Here is a 21671-nt window from a genome sequence, read left to right on the forward strand (position 1 = left end):
TTCAATGCTCATAGCTGTGGCACTAATTCATCAGCTGTTTATTTATCAACTCCTCAGTGTTATATATTAATAAGTATGTCATAATAAAAATATACCAAAATATACAATGTTCTTTAGCCTTACGTATTTGAAGGTCTAACTTAATTATCCAAATTTTTTATTTAGTTGTTCTAAGAAATTCCAATATTTCCTGTTTAGAAGTCTAAAACATCTCAGTTGTGTACTATGAAATATCAAAATAAATAATATTTTATTTCTTTTAAAATTTTTTATTTAAAAACTTTACTTTAAAAAACAAAGATAAATGTACAAATTTTTAAGAATTTTAGGATAAAAGTACACAAATACATTTTTAAGGTTGTAATTAAGTATTTGTGGGTACATATACATACACATATGTATATATGTAACAATAATATAGGAAAAGAAGTTATAAATTTGAGGGGATAGGAGAGAAACTGGGAGGGGCTATAGAAAGGAAAGGGGGATGTGATACAGTTCTATTTTAATTAAAATATATTTTTAACAACTTTATTTTACAAAACAAAGATAAATGTACAGATTTTAAGCATTTTTGCATAAAATTATACAATACATTTTTGTCGGTACTTTTTTTTGGATGATCAATTGTTATTTAATAAGACAAGCATTGAGAGCAGATTTTTAGTTAGGAACAATACTTCTAGAATCAATATAAATCTATTTTTTATTTCCCATAGAATATTTACTATACTATTATGTCCTTTTATAGTGCATAATATGGGAATTAAATTCTTTTTTGTACAATCTCTTCTTGATATGTAATACTACATTCATTATTATGTTTTACAGATGGGAGTTTACAATTGAATATACTGAGCAGATTATAACTCTCTTTCAGCAGTGGGATTCTGATATGAATAAACTTGGAGACCTTGAAGATAATCTAACTGTTGGTATCCCAATTGGTATTATACTTTTTTAAACAACTTTATTTTACAAAACAAAGATAAATGTACAGATTTTAAGCATTTTTTGCATAAAATTATACAATACATTTTTGTCAGTACATTTTTTTTAAAGTTTGATAGTGTGATAAAGATCCCACCAGTAACAATGAGCATAAAGTACATGTAAAACAAGATGCAACCTGGAAATAGTCAAAGTTTTCTCGGTGTGTAAAGACTTTTTTTAAATGAGCAGACAGTACATGTAATACAAGGTACAACCTGGAATTTGTCGGTGTGTTCTTGGTGGGTAAGGATTGAGCATGACTATTTTTTTTTTTGTTTTGTTTTCTTTATTTCTTGGACTTCATTCAGTCTGTGAGTTGATTCTGGGGCGGTGCGAGCCTCTGGGGTTAGCATCCCACTATCAGTGACTGCATATTATGTCTGTTCTTTTTTTAAAAAAAACAACTTTATTTTACAAAACAAAGATAAATGTACAGATTTTAAAATTTTTGCTTAAAATTATACATTTTTGTCAGTACTTTTTTTCAGATTTTAACATAATTTTTATATAAAACTATATGAATATATTTTTTACTCAGTACTTGATTTTTTTCAAGGATTGATTGTATGACTTGAAAACTTGATAGTTACAATGAGCTAATGTACATGTAAAACAAAATGCAACATGGAAATAGTTAAAGTTTTCTTGTTTTGTAAATATTTTTTTTATTTTGTTTTGTTTTCTTTATTTCTTGGACATCATACAGTCTGTGAGTTGTTTCTGTGGCAGTGCAAGCCTCTGGGGTTAGCATCCCACTATCAGTGACTGCATATTATGTCTGTTCTTTTGTGACTGGGTTATCTCACTCAGGATGATATTCTCTAGATGCAGCCATTTTCTTAAGAATTTGGTTAAGACATTGTTTCTGGTGGCTGAGTAGTATTCCATTGTGTATATGTACCATAATTTTTGTATCCATTCATCTTCTGAAGGACATCTGGGTTCCTTCCAGCATCTGGCTATTATAGAAAGAGCCACTATGAACATGGTGGTGCATATATCTTTGTTGTGTATTAAAGTGTCTCTGGGTTATATGCCCAGAAGTGTAATAGCTGGGTTTTCAGGTAGTACTATATCCAATTTTCTGAGGTATCGCCAGACAGATTTCCAAAGTGGTTGTATTAGCTTGCAACCCCACCAACAGTGGAGAAGTGTTCCTCTTTCTCCGCAGCCTTGCCAGCATCTGCTGTTATCTGAGATTTGGATCTTGGCCAATCTGACTGGTGTGAGGTGGAATCTCAGGGTTGTTTTGATTTGGATTTCCCTGATGGCTAAGGATGTGGAGAACTTCCTCAGATGTTTCTCGGCCATTCGGTGTTCTTCAACTGAAAACATTTTGTTTAGCTCTGTGCCCCATTTTTTAATAGGGTTATTTGATTCTCTGGTGTCTAGCTTTTTGAGTTCCTTGTACACCTTGGATATTAGGCCTCTATCTGATGTACTGTTGGTAAATATCTTTTCCCATTCTGTTGGTTGCCGTTTTGTTTTCTTGACGATGTCCTTAGCCTTACAGAAACTTTGCAATATCATTAAGTCCATTTGTTAATCTTTGACCTTAGAGCTTGAGCCATTGGTGTTTTGTTCAGGAGAAATTTTCTCCTGTGCCTATGTGTTCTAAGGTTTTCCCTATTTTCTCATCTAATAGTTTCAGTGTATCTGGTTTAATGTGGAGATCTTTGATCCACTTACACTTGAGCTTTGTACAAGGAGATAAGAAAGGGTCTATTTTCATTCTTCTGCATGCTGAGTGCCAGATGGACCAGCACCATTTGTTGAATAGGCTGTCCTTTTTCCATTGAATGTTTACTGCTCCTTTGTCAAAAATCAGGTGACCATATACATGAGGCCTCATTTCTGGATCTTCTATTCTATTCCATTTATCCACATTCCTATTTCTGTACAAGTACCATGCAGTTTTTAGCACAATTGCCTTGTAATATAGCTTGAGGTCAGGGATAGTGATTCCCGCAGATGTTTTTTTATTGTTGAGGATGGATTTCGCTATTCTAGGTCTTTTGTTATTCCATATGAAATTGCACATTGATCTTTCCAATTCCATGAAGAACTGGGTTGGAATTTTGATGGGGATTGCATTGAATCTGTAGATTGCTTTTGGTAGGATGGCCATTTTTAAGATGTTGAGTTTTCAAACCAAGAGCATGGGAGATCTTTCCATTTTCTGATATCCTCCTCAATTTCTTTCTTTAGAGGTTTGAAGTTCTTGTCATACAGGTCCTTCACTTGCTTAGTTGGAGTCACACCAAGGTATTTCATAGTTTTTGTGACAATTGTGAATTTTTTTTCCCTAATTTCTTTCTCCACATGTTTGTCCTTTGAGTATAGTAAGGCTACTGATTTGTTTGAGTTAATTTTGTATCCAGCCACTTTGCTGAACTTGTTTATCAGCTGTAGGAGTTCTCTGGTGAAATTTTTGGGGTCACTCAAGAACACTATCATGTCATCGGCAAAGAGTGATGTTTTTATCTCTTCCTTTCCGATTTGTATCCCCTTGATCTCCTTTTGCTGTCTAATTGCTCCAGCCAGGACTTCCAGTACTATGTTGAATAGGTAGGGGGAGAGTGGGCCGCCTTGTCGAGTCCCTGATTTTAGTGGGATTGCTTCAAGTTTCTCGCCATTATGTTTGATGTTGGCCGTTGGTTTGTTGTATATTGCTCTTATTATGTTTAAGTATGGGCCTTGGATTCCTGTCCTTTCCAGGACTTTTAACATGAAGGGGTGTTGGATTTTGTCGAATTCTTTCTCAGCATCTAGTGAGATGACCATGTGATTTTGGTCTTTGAGTTTGTTTATATGGTGGATTACATTGATAGATTTCCTTATGTTAAACCATCCCTGCATCCCAGGGATGAAGCCTACTTGGTCATGATGAATGATCGTTTTGATGTGTTCTTGGATTCGGTGTGCAAGGATTTTGTTGAGTATATTTGCATCAATGTTCATAAGTGAGATTGGTCTGAAGTTCTCTTTCCTTGTAGGGTCTTTGTGTGGTTTAGGTACGAGGGTTATTGTAGCCTCAAAAAATGAGTTGGGTAATATTCCATCTGATTCTATCTTTTGGAATAGTTTGGCGAGTATTGGTGTTATATCCTCAATAAATGTCTGATAAAATTCTGCACTGAACCCGTCTGGACCTGGGTTTTTTTTTTTTTTTTTTTTTTGGTTGGGAGGCTTTTAATGACTTTTTCTATTTCTTTAAGTGTTATAGGGTTATTTAGATGGTTTACTTGGTCCTGGTTTAACTTTGGGACCTTATATCTCTCTAGGAATTTGTCCATTTCTACCAGATTTTCCAATTTTGTGGAGTATAAGTTTTTGTAGTAGGATCTGATGATTTCTTGAACTTGCTCAGTTTCAGTTGTTATGTCGCCACTTTCCTTTCTGATTTTGTTAATTTGTATACTCTCTCATTGCCCTCTAGTTAGTCTGGCTAGGGGTTTATCAATCTTGTTGATTTTCTCAAAGAACCAACTCTTTATTTTGTTGATTTTTTCAATGGTTCTTTTTGTTTCTATTTGGTCTCATTCTGCCCAAATTTTGATTATTTCTTGCCGTCTACTCTTTTTAGGTATATCTGCTTCCTTTTGTTCTAGGGCTTTTAGCTGTGCTGCCAGGTTGCTGATGTGAGCTCTCTCCAGTTTCTTTTTGGAAGCACTTAGGGCTATGAGTTTTCCTCTCAATACTGCTTTCATTGCATCCCATAGGTTTGGGTATGTTGTGTTTTCGTTTTGTTGAATTCTAGAAAATCCTTAATTTCTTTCTTTATTACTTCTTTGACCCTGCAATCCTTTAACAGAGCGTTGTTTAGTTTCCATGTGTATGTGGGCTTTTTTTTGTCTTTGTTGTTGTTAAAGACCAGCCGTAGACCATGGTGATCTGAGAGGATGCATGGGAGTATTTCAATCTACTTATATCGATGGAGGCTCATTCTTTGTCCAATTATGTGGTCAATTTTCGAGAAGGTGCCATGGGGTGGTGAGAAGAAGGTGTATTCTTTTACTTTAGGATAATATGTTCTGTATATATCTATTAATTCTAGTTGGTTCAAAGTCTCTGCTAGTTTTGCAGTGTCCTTGTTCGGTTTCTGTTTCCCTGATCTGTCCATTGGTGAGAATGGGGTATTAAAGTCTCCCACTATTATTATGTGGGGTGAAATGTATTTTTTGAGCTTTAGTAGGGTTTCTTTTATGAATGTGGGTGCTTTTTTATTTGGAGCATATATGTTAAGAATTGAGAGTTCCTCCTGACAGATTTCCCCGGTAATGAGTAAAAAGTGTCCTTCCTTAAGTTTTTTGATAATTTTTTCGAAATTTGCATTATTCGATATTAGAAGAGCCACTCCAGCTTGCTTCTTGGAGGTGTTTGCTTGGAATTTTTTTTCGTACTTTTTTACTCTGAGATAGTGTCTCTGAGATGAGTTTCCTGTATGCAGCAAAAGGCTGGATTTTGTGTATGTATCCAGTCTGATAGTCTATGTCTCTTTATTGGGGAGTTGAGACCATTTATGTTAATAGATATCAAGGAATAGTTGTTTCTGTTTCCTGCCATTATTGCTTTTTTGGGTTGAGTTTTGTCTGTGTTTTTTTCTTCTTTTAGTTTTCTTGTTTAGGAGTTTTCTTGTTTTTACTAGGCTGTATTTTCCCTCATTGTATTGGGATTTCCACCTATAATTCGTTGTAGTGCTGGGTTTGTCGTCAGATATTGTGTGAATTTTGATTTGTCTTGAAATATCTTCGTCTCTCCATCGATGGTGATTGATAGTTTTGCTGGGTATAGTAGCTTGGGCTGGCACTTGTGCTCTCTTTGGGTCTGCATGATATTTGTCCTGGCTCTTCTAGCTTTCATAGTCTCTGTTGAGAAATCGGGTGTGATTCTGATTGGCCTGCCTTTATATGTTACCTGACCTTTTCCCCTTACTGCTTTTAGTATTCTTTCTTTTCTTTGGGCACTTGGTGTTTTGACTATTATGTGTTGGGAGGTATTTCTTTTCTGGTCCAACCTATTTGGAGTTCTGAAGGCTTCTTTTATGCTCGTGGTCATCTCATTCTTGAGGGTAGGGATGTTTTCTTCTATGATTTTGTTGAAGATATTTACTGTGCCTCTTAGTTGATACTCTTTTCTCTCTTCTATTCCTATTATCCTTAGGTTCGGTCTTCTCATTGTGTCTTGGATTTCCTGGACATTTTGGGTTAGGACCTTTTTTTTTTTTTTTTTTTTTTTTTTTTTTTTTTTTTTTTTTTTTTTTTTTGGTGTTCTGAATCTAGGGTTATCTCTTTTAGCGTTTTCTTTATTGTGTCAATTTCTGTTTTAATTTCCCTCTTCCATTCCTTTATTTCTTTGGTTCTGTTTTCCTCTAGTTATTTGAGTTCTTTGAGTGTTTTTCTTGTTTCTTCTTTAAAAGCTTCTGAATCTTTTTGCTTTTCCTCCCTTTCTTGTTTAAGGATCTCTATCAGCATCTTGAGATATGATTTCAGGTCTGTGTCTTCTTTTTCTGGAGTGTTTGGAATTCTGATGTTTGCTGTTATGGGAGAGCTGGGCTCTGGTGTTGCTAGATTGTCTTGGTTTCCTTGGGATATACTCTTTCTTTTTCCTCTTGCCATTTTGTTGTCAGTGATATGTTCTTGCCTTTCGCTTGTATCTGGTCTGTGTCCCTGGTTCTCCACTGGTCCAGGTGTCAGATGGGTCGAGCCCTGTTTTATGCCTCAGAGTCGTCAGGTGTGTGCAGAAGTTCCAACGTTCTGTTTCTGGTTGCTGGATCAGGAACGGCAGGGCAGGGCAAGGCAGGGGGTTCACTTTCTGTGTGTACTCCAAAGAGATCTCTCTGCTTCCCGGCAGCCCAGGTCTCCCACCCACCAGTTGCTCAGCCTCTATGAGCCGCTGTACTGGGTGACAGATGGGCCAGGCTCTGCTCTGCGTACTGAAGTCGCCTCCGGGTGGAAACAGAAGTTCTAATTTTCTGTTCCCAATCCCAGTTGCTCAGCCTCTATCATGTCAGTTCTTTTGTGACTGGGTTATCTCACACTGGATGATATTCTCTAGATGCAGCCATTTTCTTAAGAATTTGGTTAAGTCATTTTTTCTGGTGGCTGAGTAGTATTCCATTGTGTAAATGTACCACAATTTTTGTATCCATTCATCTACTGAAGGACAACTGGGTTTTTTCCAGCATCTGGATATTATAAATAGAGCTGCTATGAACATTGTGGTGCATATATCTTTGTTGTGTACTAAGGTGTCTCTGGGGTATATGCCCAGAAGTGGAATACCTGGGTCTTCAGGTAGTATTATGTCCAATTTTCTGAGGTATCGCCAGACTGATTTCCAGAGTGGTTGTATTAGTTTGAAACCCCACCAACAGTGAAGAAGTGTTCCTCTTTCTCAACAACCTCGCCAGCATCTGTTGTCATCTGAGTTTTGGATCTTGGCCAATCTGACTGGTGTGAGGTGGAATCTCAGAGTTGTTTTGATTTGCATTTCCCTGATGGCTAAAATGTTGATCACTTCCTTAGATGATAATCAACCATTCGATATTCCTCAATTGAGAATGTTTTTTTTGTCTGTTCTCCATTTTTAATAGGGTTGTTTGATTCTCTAGTGTCTAGCTTTTTGAGTTCTTTGTATACCTTGGATATTAGGCTCCAATCTGATGTGGAGTTGGTAAAGGTCTTTTCCCATTCTGTTGGCTGCCGTTTTGTTTTCTTGACAATGTCCTTAGCCTTACAAAAACTTTGCAATCTCATTAAATCCCATTTGTTAATCTTTGACCTTAGAGTTTGAGCCATTGGTGTTTTGTTCAGAAAATTTTTTCCTGTGCCTATGTGTTCTGTTTTCCCTAATTTCTCATCTAATAGTTTCAGTGTATCTGGTTTAATGTGGAGATCTTTGATCCACTTACACTTGAGCTTTGTACAAGAAGATAAGAAAGGGTCTATTTTCATTCTTCGGCATGCTGAGTGCCAGTTGGACCAACACCATTTGTTGAATAGTCTGTCCTTTTTCCATTGAATGTTTACAGCTCCTTTGTCAAAAATCGGTTAACCATATATGTGATGGCTCATTTCTGGATCTTCTATTCTATTCCATTGATCCACATGCCTATCTCTGTACCAGTACCATGCAGTTTTCAGCACAATTGCCTTGTAATATATCTTAAGGTCAGGGATAGTGATTCCTGCAGATGTTTTTTTGTTTTGGGGATGGATTTCGCTATTCTAGATATTTTGTTGTTCCATATGATATTGCACATTGATCTTTACAACTCCATGGAGAACTGGGTTGGAATTTTGATGGGGATTGTATTCAATCTGTAAATTGCTTTTGGTAGGATGGCCATTTAACATGTTGATCCTTCCAATCCATGAGCTTGGGAGATCTTTCCATTTTCTGAGATCTTCTTCGATTTTCTTCTTTAGAGGTTTGAAGTTCTTGTCATACAGGTCCTTCACTTGCTTAGTTAGAGTCACAGCAAGGTATTTCATTGTTTATGTGACGATTGTGAAGGGTAACTTTTCCCTAATTTCTTTTTCCACATGTTTATCCTTTGAGTATAGGAAGGCTACTGATTTGTTTGAGTTAATTTTGTATCCAGCCACTTTGCTGAACTTGTTTATCAGCTGTAGGAGTTCTCTGGTGGAATTTTTGGTGTCACTTAAGTACACTAACATGTCATCGTCAAAGAGTGATGTTTTTACCTCTTCCTTTCTGATTTTTATCCCTTTGATCTCCTTTTGCTGTCTAATTGCTCCAGCCAGGACTTCCAGTACTATGTTGAATAGGTAGGGGAGAGTGGGCAGCCTTGTTGAGTCCCTGATTTTAGTGGCATTGTTTCAAGTTTCACACCATTAAGTTTGATGTTGGCTATTGGTTTGCTATATATTGCTTTTATTATGTTTAGGTATGGACCTTGTATTCCAGTACTTTCAAGGACTTTTAAAATGAAGGGGTGTTGAATTTTGTCAAATGCTTTCTCAGCATCTAGTGTGATGACCATGTGATTTGGTTCTTTGAGTTTGTTTATGTGGTGGATTACATTGATGGATTTCCTTATATTAAACCATCCCTGCATCCCAGTGATGAAACCTACTTGGTCATGGTGAATGATCATTTTGATGTGTTCTTGGATTCGGTTGGCAAGGATTTTGTTGAGTATTTTTACATCAAGGTTCATAAGTGAGATTGGTCTGAAGTTCTCTTTCCTAGTAGAATCTTTGTGTGTTTTAGGAACGAGGGCTATTGTAGCCTCATAAAATGATTTAGGTAGTATTCCATCTGATTCTATATTGGGGAATAGTTTGGAGAGTATTGGTTTTATGTCGCAATAAATGGCTGATAAAATTCTGCACTGAACCCGTCTAGACCTGGTCTTTTTTTGGTTGGGAGGCTTTTGATGACTTCTTCTATTTCTTTAGGTGTTATGGGATTATTTCAATGGTTTACCTGGTCCTGATTTAACTTTAGTACCTTGTATCTGTCTAGTAAGTCATCCATTTCCTCCAGATTTTCCAACTTTATTGAGTATAGGCTTTATAGTAGGATCTGATGATTTCTTGAATTTCCTCAGTTTCAGTTGTTATGCTTCCACATTCCTTTCTGATTTTGTTAATTTGTATACTCACTCTTTTCCCTCTACTTAGTCTGGCTAGGGGTTTATCAATCTTGTTGATTTTCTCAAAGAACTAGCTCTTGGTTTTGTTGATTTTTTCAATGGTTCTTTTTTTTTCTATTTGGTCTATTTCTGTTCTAATTTTGATTATTTCATGCCATCTACTCATTTTGGGTATATCTGGTTCCTTTTGTTCAAGAGCTTTTAGCTGTGCTGTCAAGTTGCTTATGTATGCTCTCTCCAGTTTCTTTTTGGAAGCACTTAGGACTATGAGTTTTCCTCTCAGTACTGCTTTCATTGCATCCCATAGGTTTGGGTATGTTGTGTTTTCGTTTTCGTTGAATTCTAGAAAATCCTTAATGTCTTTCTTTATTTCTTCTTTGACCCTGCTATCGTTTAACAGAACATTGTTTAGATTCCATGTGTATGTGGGCCTTTTGTTGTTTGTTGTTGTAAAAGACCAGCCTTAGCCTATGGTGATCTGAGAGGATGCATGAAAGTATTTCAGTCTTCTTATATCGATTGAGGCTCGTTCTGTGTTCAATTATGTGGTCAGTTTTTGTGAAGGAAGTGCCATGGAGTGCTGAGAAGAAGGTGTATTCTTTTACTTTAGGACGATATGTTCTGCAGATATCTATTAATTTGAGTTGGTTCATAGTCTCTACTAGTTTTACAGTGTTCTTGTTCAGTTTCTGTTTCCATGATCTGTCCATTGGAGAGAGTGGAGTATTAAAGTCTCCCACTATTATTGTGTGGGGTGAAATATATTTTTTGAGCTTTAGTAGGGGTTCTTTTATGAATGTGGGTGTTTTTGTATTTGGAGCATATATGTTAATAATTGAGAGTTCCTCCTGACAGATTTCCCCTGCAATGAGTAAAAAGTGTCCTTCCTTATCTTTTTTGATAACTTTTGGTTGGAAATCTACTTTATTTAATATTAGAATAGCCACTTTAGCTTGCTTCTTGGGGCTGTTTGCTTGGAAGTTTTTTTTCCCAGCCTTTTACTCTGTGATAGTGTCTGTCTTTGTCTCTGAGATGAGTTTCCTGTATGCAGCAAAATGCTGGATTTTGTGTATGTATCCAGTCTGATAGCCTATGTCTCTTTATTGGGGAGTTGTGTCCATTTACGTTAATAGATATCAAGGAATAGTGGTTGCTGTTTCCTGCTATTATTGCTTTTTTGGGTTGAGTTTTGTCTGTGTCTCTTTCTTCTTTTGGTTTTCTTGCTTAGGAGTTTTCTTGTTTTTACTAGGATGTAGTTCCCCTCATTGTATTGGGTTTTCCACCTATAGTTCATTGTAGTGCTGGGTTTGTCGTCAGATATTGTGTAAAATTAGATTTGTCTTGAAATATCTTCGTCTCTCCATCTATGGTGATTGATAGTTTTGCTGGGTATATCAGCTTGGGCTGGCACTTGTGTTCTCTTTGTGTCTGTATAATATTTGTCCTGGCTCTTCTAGCTTTCATAGTCTCTGTTGTGAAATCGGGTGTGATTCTTATTGGTCTGCCTTTATACGTTACCTGACCTTTTTTCCTTACTGCTTTTAGTATTTTTTCTTTTCTTTGGGCACTTGGTGTTTTGACTATTATGTATCGGGAGGAATTTCTTTTCTGGTCCAACCTATTTGGAGTTCTGAAGGCTTCTTTCAGGCTCGTGGTCATCTCATTCTTAAGGGTAGAAATGTTTTCTTCTACAATTTTGTTGAAGATAGTTACTGTGCCTCTTAGTTGATATTCTTCTCCCTCTTCTATTTTTATTATCCTTAGGTTTGGTCTTCTCATTGTGTCCTAGATCTCCTGGACATTTTGGGTTAGGAGCTTTTTGTTTTTTGCATCTTCTCTGGCTGTTTTGTCTATGTTTACAATGTTGTCTTCAACCCCAGAGATTTTCTCTTCCATCTCTTGTAGTCTATTGGAAATGCTTGCTTCTGTGACTCCTGATTTTTTTTTAGGTGTTCTACCTCTAGTTTTGTCTCTTTTAGTGTTTTCTTTATTGTGTCAATTTCTGTTTTAAATTCCTTCTTCCATTCCTTCATCTCTTTGGTTCTGTTTTCCTCTAGTTCTTTGAGTTCTTTGAGTGATTTTCTTGTTTTCTCTTGAAAAGCTTCGGATTCTTTTTTGCTTTTCCTCCCGTTCCCATTTAAGGATCTCTATCAACATTGACGTATGATTTTAGGTCTGTGTCTTCTTTTTCTGGTGTGCTTGCCACTCTGCTGTTTGCTGTCATGGGAAAGCTGGGTACTGGTGTTGCCAGGTTGTCTTGGTTTCTTTGGGATATGCTCATTCGCTTTCCTCTTGCCATCTTGTTTTCAGTGATATGTTCTTGCCTTTTCCTTTTACCTGGTCTGTGTCCCTGGATCTCCACTGGTCCAGGTGGCAGATGGTCCGAGCCCTGTTCTGCAACCCTATGCTACCGGGTGGGAACAGAGGTCTCAATGCTGGGTTCCTGGTCCTTGGGTCAGGCAGGGCATGGACGCCCTTTCCTTGCGCACTTGGTAGAGATCTCTCTACCCCCTGGCTGCTCAGAACTCCTTCTCACCAGGCCTTAACCTTTGGGGACTGATGGTGCAGGTGTTAAAACTATATCTTAATAAAACAAAAATGTGGAGTTATTTCCCTGTACACCATAAATTTATTTATATCATGTTTTTAATTTAAATTTTAAAATTTGGATGCTTAGGAACTCTGTGATTGTATATGGCACCCTATAACTTGGCATAGTTAGGCTAGGTGTAATGGAAGGATCCACTTACTGGCATACAGCATGATCTTTATCAGGTATTTAATATGGGAAAGAGGGCATGTTTGTGTTCTTTGTCTACAGGATGGTGAAAAGTACCATGGCTTCCAAACTGGTTGGTGAGACATGCTGATGATGGAAAAAAGAATAATGCTGACTATGAGCTCACTGTGTGCCCTGACAATGGTTACAGGAAGGTGCCTGCATTGGGCATGTGTTTCAGTCCCACTTCTGCATGCCTATATCTCAGATTGGACAAGGTGCCTTGTTTCAAACTTTTAGACTTTTAGGGACCAAGAACATGGAGACTGTGAAAACAGCTTTCAAAACTTAATCAAAAAGAGAAGTTATAATGACTCTTCTCTTTCCTTTATTGTGACCAGCTATTCTGACTCAATTATCTAGAATTGGTCTGGTCTATAAATCAATCCAATATTGGAAAAAAGAACAATACAGTCTTCATTTGGAGGCTGGTTTGGAGCACTTTCACAGTCATATTTGGAAGATAGCTGCCATTTTTTATGAAGATGTTACCAATAGATAAAATTGGAAAAGGATCTGGACCTTGAACATGTGTTAGTGCATGTGTTAAGGCTCCTAATCTTTTGTTAATGGCCATGTTAAAATTAGTTTTGTTACTTCCACAGTATTTAATATAACTTATATTGATTGTACACTTTCTAATTTTGTGAATGTATAAGAACCTGGCATGTCTGTTATGGTGGTTTACCAACCAGCTTTTTTTATTGCTTGTGAGGGTTACAAGACCTTGATATTCTGAAAAAAAGCTTCCAAATACTGGAAGAAGTTAATAAGGCTTTGAGCAGAAGCAAGAGGTGAGTGTGCTTTATTATCGCTGATATAGTCATTTAATTAAGTTGTTAGCTAGCACCATTGTTTTGTTTCTGCAACTGATTTGACACAAGAAGTTAAGACAGCTACTTTTGTTAGTCATTTAGCAAAAATGTTATGAGTGCTCTGAGTATTCAAGAGGATTTAGATAGGCATTTCAAATACTGAATTGATGCACTTTATGATACTATTCAAATTATTTGAAAGGATGTTAAGGATTTAAAACTAAGAAGCCATCAAATGTCATGCTAATAACCAATATGTCTGTATTACTTCTGAAATTTACTATGATAGTAACTATAATTGATTAAAGTTTAAAGACACTTTCAGGGTATTGGCATAATTCTACCACCTGGATGTTTTAACTATGCATAAAGATTTTTTAATTTAAACAATATTGCTCTACTGAGATTTGATGTTGTAGAAACTGCTGATAAAATTATTCATGGCCTGAAGTCAGCCTTTACATCTTGGTCAAGATTCAAGAATGGCATACATAGCTTGATCATGCTAGCCCTTCTTCTCCTGGGAATACATTTATTCCTGCCGATTGTAATAAAGCTTGCCTTTAACAACATCAACATGCTGTTGGGCTAAAGACATGAATTAACACTAAAAATGGACCCCCAAACAAATTTGTTTAACAGACTGGCAGTCAGAGATGAGTAAGTTCTACACAGAGCTTTACCAACCTAAGGCAGAAGTGTGTTGCTTTTGATAATACATATTCCAAGACAGGTTAAAAAAAAGCAATCTGGTCAGAACACCATAAGACAGATAAAGTCTTGTTTTTAAATAAAAAAGCAGAAGATATGGAATGGTTGGGGGCTTCTTGGCAAGAATTTGATGTTAGTCCGGTACAATGAATTTGGGATACTTCAGGCAGGAATTTGACATTGGACCAGAACAGGGAAATAAGCTCAGACAGAAATCTGATTTTAGGCTAGAATAAAGAAATAGGCTTCAGAAAATAATATGACTTTGGGCTAGGAAAGGGAAGTAGGCTTATATATTGATAAACCCTTAGAAACAGCAATCACAGGACTTTGTTTATTGCCATGATTATCCTTGACTATTTGTGTTTATTATTTTGCTTGTTTCCTTAACTTGCAACTGACCTTGTTTCTTGCATGTAATTAAAATGGTATTAAAGCAGACTAGGAAAGAAAACCTGACTCAGCCTCAAAACAGGCTGGAGACATGCTGAAGAAAAGGAAAAAGAAGATGATGAAGAAGAAAAATAATGAGGAGAAGAAGGAGGAGATGGAAGAGGATGAGAAGGAGAAGGAGATGGAGTAGGAGGAGGAGGAGGAGTAGGAGGAGGAGGAAGAGGAGGAGGGGGAGAAGGAGAAGAAGAAGAAGAAGAAGAAGAAGAAGAAGAAGAAGAAGAAGAAGAAGAAGAAGAAGAAGAAGAAGAAGAAGAAGAAGAAGAAGAAGAAGAAGAAGAAGAAGAAAGAATAAGAAAAGGAAAAGAAAAAGAAAGAAGAAACAAAAAAAAATTTTTTTTATTCCTTACCACTTTATTTTAAACAGGGGGGGGGGGAATAAAGGAAGAAACATATTTTTATTTTCAGTTTGTTTGTTTGTTTATGTGTATGAGTATCTTGCTTGAATGTACATATGTGTGGCAAATCTATGCCTACTGCATATGGAGATCTGAAGATGGTATTGGATGCATTTCTCTAGAGTTGCAGCTGGTTTTTAGCTAAAATGTGAGTTCCAAAAATTAAATCCAGTTCCTCTGTAGAATCACAAATGCTTCCAACTTCTGAGCCATCTCTCAAACACCCAAAATATAACATTTAATAGGGGCTACTAAAAGTTTAAGGTAAAAAAAAAAAGTTTGTTTATTCCATTATCTTCAGGGCCAGAAGCATGGAACACAAAGTCAGGCATAAAGATGGAGGGGACAAAAGTTCTACATTGTGATCCATCTTTACCAGAAGAAAATTGTGAATCATATTGGTGTATCATGAGCAGATATGAGCTCAAACCTCCCCTTCACAATGACATGCTTCCTCTAACAAGGGCACACCTCCTCCTGTAAGACCACATCTCATAATTGTGCAGTAAACTATGGCCAAGTAAAGGGAAAATGTCTGGTTTATTTGGAAAGTGAGATATGTCAAAGAATGTTTTGTTGAAGCAGACACAGGTGAAAGGATGTTTTTCTGAAGTAGACACATAAAGAACACATGTCTCATAAAAGAAATATGAATGTAACCCAAAGCACAGTAGATAATGCCAGATGGCATTGGTACACCTTACCATTGTTTATTGGTCAAATTTTGCCACAGAATCCTAAAAGGAAACTCATCAAAAAGCTTCTGGTGGTGTTCTGAGGGCTTCTTGCCACTTCCTTGGACTTGGGAAGATTAACAGAGTGATATCAGCTGATATGGACTCACATGCAGTTTTAATAAGGCAGACTCATATAGTGACGCAAGACACATGGGAGGACATGATGATTGGAGTGTTTGTAAATCTGACTCGACAGAGAGTGATGAGAGGCCTACATTACTACCTTTACAGCCTTTATTTAGTCTTATGTCTGCATGGATCTTCACTTCATTGAGAGAGGCACAGCAAAGAACTTCTCCTAGAGTCCCTGCTGGTCCTTGTCACTCCTGCTGACTCTTGAGAATTCAGCTGAGGTCCAGTTGCTTCTAAAAGGCCATATAACTGCTCCTGATACATTACTAAACTAGACAACTGGTATATTTACCTGACTACACAGATTAGATTTGCTCCAAAGAACTATGTCTAAACAGATGCACTTCCCACATATCCTCATTTTCCTTTCTGATGGCATCTGTTGGATACTGGGCTAAAAGAAAATTTAAAATTTAAGAATGCTTATTAAATACAGGTGGAAAGTTAAAAACAGTGTTCAGACAGATGAATGTATGGAGGCCATGCCTACACAAACCACCACAGCAAGTTCAGTTTGTCATTTGAAGGTTTGTGGTTCATGTATCCAAAGACTACACTAATATGATATCAATATCCTAAACAGCTACACAGATTCAATGTGCCACTACTATAATCCTAGAAGTCACTCTCTTGAAATTACCAAAGGAATTCTAAAGTTCAATGTGAACTTCAAGAGGCTGTGGTTGTTGGAAGAAGAATAATGGCCCACTGGCTTAACTATTTGAATGCTTTGTCACCAAGGAGTGGAACACTGGAGAAGGATTAGGAGAATGGGGAAGTTTGGCATAGTTGAAAGAAGTATGTCTCAGGAAGTGAAATTTCAAGTTTCAAAAAGTCATGGAAAGTCCAGTGTCTCTTTGCCAGTGGATAGTATTTAGTTCTCACTACTGCTCCAGAGCCATAAAGGCTTCCATACCCCTGCCATGGTAATAAAAAATGAACTAAACCTGTAAGAGTCTAAGCAAGCCCACAATTACAGGCTTTCCTTTATAATAGCTTCCATGGCAACCGTGTCTTCACAGCAATAAACAAGAGACTAAGGCAAGGCCAATTGATCTCTAGAAAGAAGGACAAAAGGCAAGAGCTCAAGGTTAAAATTTTGAAACCAGCCACAAAGCCATAGCAAAGGAGAGGACTCATAGAATGTAATAACCAAGGATTGTCACTTTAGAAACCAGATGTAAATAAAACTTATTGAATGACAACTTTAGTTAAGGGCATAAAATCTATCAATTTGGAAAGCACAGTATTTTCTAAAAATGTAGATTAGTAACATGGAAATCTACAGGAAAATAATGTAATCCAGCTTTTACCATATACTGTCTCCAAAAGCAATTCAGAATGGTTATACATCTAAAAGAGAGATTGGATTCAAGATGGCCGTAGCTTCTGGAACATTCAGAATCACACAGCCACTCTGATGAGCCTGAGATACACATAGAGGCTCCAAGAAGAAACATTATTATGAAGCAGTTTGCGGAGCCTAAAGTATCTATCTGTACGAGAACTTTCTTTAAAAAGCAAATCTAGTGGAGAAGTTCAAAAAAGAACTGAAAGAGCAGAATGGGGATTCAACCATATAAAAAGAACAAGATTTTAAACAACCATATGCCCCAGACCTCCCAAAAACTAAATCACCAGCCAAAGAGTACACATTAAGGGACCCATGGCTTCAGCCACATAAGTAGCAGAGGATGTATCAGGCATCAACTAGAGAAGAGGCCCTTGGTCCTGTGAAGGCTCAATGCCCCAGTGTAGGGGAATGCCAGGGCAAGGAGTTGATAGGGTTTGGTAGGTGGGTAAGGGAGCACACTTATAGAGGCAGTGGGTAGGGGGAAGTCATAGGGAGAATCTAGAGAGGAAACCTGGAAAGGGAATAACATTTGAAAAATAAGTAAAGAAAATATACTATTAAAAAGAAATGTAAATAAATAAAATAATTTTAAATCAAAATGCAAAAGGCAGATCTAATGGGAAAATGCTTTTAGACAGAGGTCTCATTAAATTATAAGAAAATGGTGAAACTAGAGATGGGATAGAAAAGCTTATGAGAGCAGTATGAGTGTGTAGCTACTGCAGAGAACATTGTCATTGATGAATATAGCTGGTCTTTGGCCTACCATAGGTTTGTGCCAACTGGACAACCTGCACCATGAAGCCTCCACAGTACAGTCCATCCTGTTTGTCCTGCTGGAAGGAGAAAAATGTTGGGCAATACAGAGAATTGTTCACTATCTGAATTTGATACCTCTGAAAAACCTCCACAGTCAGTGCTGCCACTGAAGGGCATGTTGGTGTCCATGGACCATAGCACAGCCAGAGACATGCTGATGTTAGGAGTTTATGCTGCTGCCTCATTCCCCGTTGATGTCTGTGGTCCATGTAGATACCAGTGGTCTTTGATGCAACTGAGTGCCATCTTGGTGTTTGTGTCCATGCTATCACCAGAACCATGTAGGAGTCAGGGATCCAGGCAACTATAGGCTGTGATGGGTAAGGAAGCTTCTTTTGCTCTGGTATCAGTGAAGACTGCAGACTCACAGGTGAGTATAAGAGACACTGAATGCTTATGCCTGCTCTTCCGCACACACCAGGAAAAATAATACTGTGAACAGGAATTCATTGACAAGAGCTCACAAAAAGAGTAATGGGGTGCTGACTGATATATAGATATTCACAGTTAATGGCTTCTGGCATGGAGTGGGGCTGAGGAAGAACTCAGATATCTTTTAGGGTCTGGACACTGAGAGTTTGACAGTGCTCTCGTAAGTACAGGGGCAACACTATTTAGATTGGTGTAGTTTTGCTTTTTATTGATTGGGGAAGGGCACAAGGGTCAGAAAGTACACCTGGGAGGGAAGGAAGTAAGTGTGATGGGGCACATTGTGTATAATTTTCAACTAACTAATAAATATAAATGGTAAGTTGTAAAAAAAATTAAAGTAAAAACTTAAAAGGAACTTTAAAAACCAACAGAAGAGTAAATCTCCATGACTTAGAATTAAGAAAAGAATCTCATGGACCTAATTAAAAATAACAAGAAATTCAAGTGCTTTGCCAGGAGTTGTGGAGTTTGCCTTTAATCTCTTTAATTAGGATGGAAGGTGCAGGACCTCTGAGTTTGAGGCTAGCTGGGTCTATACAGTTAGTTACAGGAAAAACAGAGTTACATAGAGTAAATCAGTCTCAGAAGAAAAAACATTCATCATTTGAATTTTAAAAATTAAAAAAAAATTATTATCAAAGAACATCATAAAAACTCAAAAATTCCCACAGGTATGGTGCCCTATACTATAATAACAGTATTTGGGAGGTGGATGCTGGAAGATCAAAAATTTAGGGTATCGTTAGGAATGTAGGAAATTCCAGGCTAGCCTAGGATCAATGAAACGTCTCACACCATAAATATATAAGTAAACAATAGCACTGAGCATTAACTATGAAGGAAGGGTACCCAGTCTCCGAATATATGACACAAGAATATTGAAGGGACTGAAATCAAATCTGAGAAAGCATGGTTAATGCACTGAACCACAGAGAAATTTGCTGGTGAGGTAAGAGGTACTCTGAATAAGATAGACAGGCCACTCCTACCACCATCATAAGGTTGAAAGGGAATCAGCAGTGGGTAGCTAAAAATGAGACACACCTTTGGATGGTGCGTGAAACTTAAAGCAGATGTTAGGAACTTCTGAAGAGTAACAACTCCTCTTTCTACAAGGCATTATTTTACAGGCGAATTCACCATGGTTACCCATAAACCATAAACCACACTGAACTTATATGTGAAGTTTGCTCTCTGAGCTATATTGATTCGGTGCCACAAACTATCAGCATAATATTGAAATGAGAGCACATGGTGTGGCAATTGGCATATATGGCCTCAGCCTTCTGCTGTCTCTAGTATCACGCTATCCAGAGCTGGCAAGTTTTGTGTTGGTTTGTAGATGTGTTGTTATTTTGTGTGAAAAACACCAGGTTACATGATGCATATTGCTTTCTGCCTTGTAGAGAGGAACCAACATATCAGACTATGACCTCATATACTACTGCTCACCTCTTGCTCTAAGACTGGATAATTCCACTTGCTTTGGCCAAAGAATGGGTAAAAATAGAATCAGAAAAGTGCTGAAAAGCTAGGCTGTTATGAGAATTTTCACCCTTTCTTATAATCTTATAGGATAATGTGGTGGTTTAAATATGCTTGGCCTAGAGCGTAGCAGTATTTGGAGGTATAGACTTGTTAGAGGTAGTATGTCTATGGGTCTCACTATGAGTGTGAGTTTAAGACTCTCAATCTAGCTGCCTGAAAGCCAGTCTTCTCCTAGCAGCCTTAAGATGAATGTGTAGAACTCTCAAATCCTCCTGCACCATGTCATCCTGGATATTCCTATTCTCCCTCACTGACAATATTGGACTAACCCTCTGAAACTGTAAGACAGTACCAATTAACTGCTGCTCTCATAAGAGTTGTCTTGGCAATGGTGTCTCTTTACTGTAGTAAAACCTAAATATCAATGGATATATGATTTCTTCTACTCTGAGAGAGCAGGGAAGATCATGCAAAGATGTACAAAGATGGTCAACAACTGAACCATTGCCATTACAATTTAGTAACATTTCTGAGGTGTTTTGAATTTTACCTTAGTGCCACCTGTCAATCAAGACAAAAACATTTCATGATGATTTGTCCCAATTAATAAGTACTACATTGATTCAAATACACAGATCAATTTCACAAAAGAAAAACACTGTACTTTATTTAAATAGTGAATATTCTAACTCGAGCTTCCCAGACTACAGGTTCACCTATCCACCTTACCATGTCCCATCACCTTGAGAAATGCCCTCTTGATGTCCTTGTTTCTCAGACTGTAGACCACAGGGTTGAGCAAGGCTGTGAAGGTATTGTAAAAGAGTGAGATCTGCTTGTCTCGCTCAGGAGAGTAGTTAGAATTGGGCCTCATGTAGATGTAAGTGGCTGGAGCATAGAAGAATGTGACCATAGTCAGGTGGGAGGCACAGGTAGAGAAAGCCTTGCAGCGGCCCTGGGTGGACTTGATCTTGAGAATTGCCTTGGCAATATGAATATATGAGGCCACTATGAGGGAGATTGGAGTAACAAGTACAAAGACACTCAACACAAAGTCCACCATCTCAATGAGGTGGGTATCCATGCAAGCCAGGCTGCGCACTGAAGGACCTTCACAGAAGTAGTGGTTGACCTTGTTGGGCCCACAATATGGCAGACTCATAGTGAAGAAAGTATGTAACAGAGAGGAAAAGAAACCACAGATCCAAGACCCTGCTGTCAACCAAATACATAGGCCCCAGTTGAGGATGACAGTATAATGCAGTGGAAAGCAAATGGCCACATACCGGTCATAAGCCATCACAACAAAGAAGGTGCACTCAGTTAAACCCAAGGCACTAAACACATACATCTGCAGCCAGCAGCCAGTGAAGGAGATGGTCTGAGAGTGAGCAAGAAGATGTACCAACATCTGGGGCATGGTAGTAGTGACATAGCCCATATCCAACAGGGAGAGGGTACAGAGGAAAAAGTACATGGGAGTGTGCAGCTGTGTGTCCAGGCAGACCAGCATGATGATGAGCCCGTTGCCCAAGACAGAGCTCAGGTAGATGAGAAGGAAGACAATGAAGAGGATGCTGTTGGTTGTGGGGTCACTGGAGAAGCCAAGCAGTATGAACTCTGAAACCCAACTTTGGTTCTGCCCTGGAATCATCCACATGGTGGAAGCTGTAAGAGAAACCATTAGTCTGTGTGTCACCCAATGGTTGCCAGCATTAGAGACAAAAAAGATATAGGCTAAGGAGATGGCTCAAAGTTAAACCTTTTATGCTATTCCGGGAACCAAACAACTCAAAGCTGTGTCCAACACCCATACCAGGAGATCTGTACTCACCTCTACAGACTAGACACCCACATGATGCACATGCATGCAAGTAGGCAAAACCCATTATACAAAAAAATAGGAAATAATTTTTATTTTAAAATAAGTAAAAGAAAAG

General features: G+C 37.8%; 1 protein-coding gene across 1 annotated transcript; it reads right to left on the reverse strand.

The window, feature by feature from the left end:
• Positions 1-20443: 20443 nt before the first annotated feature.
• Positions 20444-21391, reverse strand: LOC308424291 (olfactory receptor 2A12-like; the record flags this gene model as incomplete). The annotated part of the gene is made up of 1 exon (XM_080921234.1): positions 20444-21391. One exon carries the CDS (start codon positions 21389-21391, stop codon positions 20444-20446), a length of 948 nt encoding a protein of 315 aa, XP_080777360.1.
• Between the last annotated feature and the right edge of the window lie 280 nt (positions 21392-21671).

This window comes from Micromys minutus (assembly GCF_963924665.1).
Source record: "Micromys minutus genome assembly, chromosome: 9".
NCBI classification, from domain to species: domain Eukaryota; kingdom Metazoa; phylum Chordata; class Mammalia; order Rodentia; family Muridae; genus Micromys; species Micromys minutus.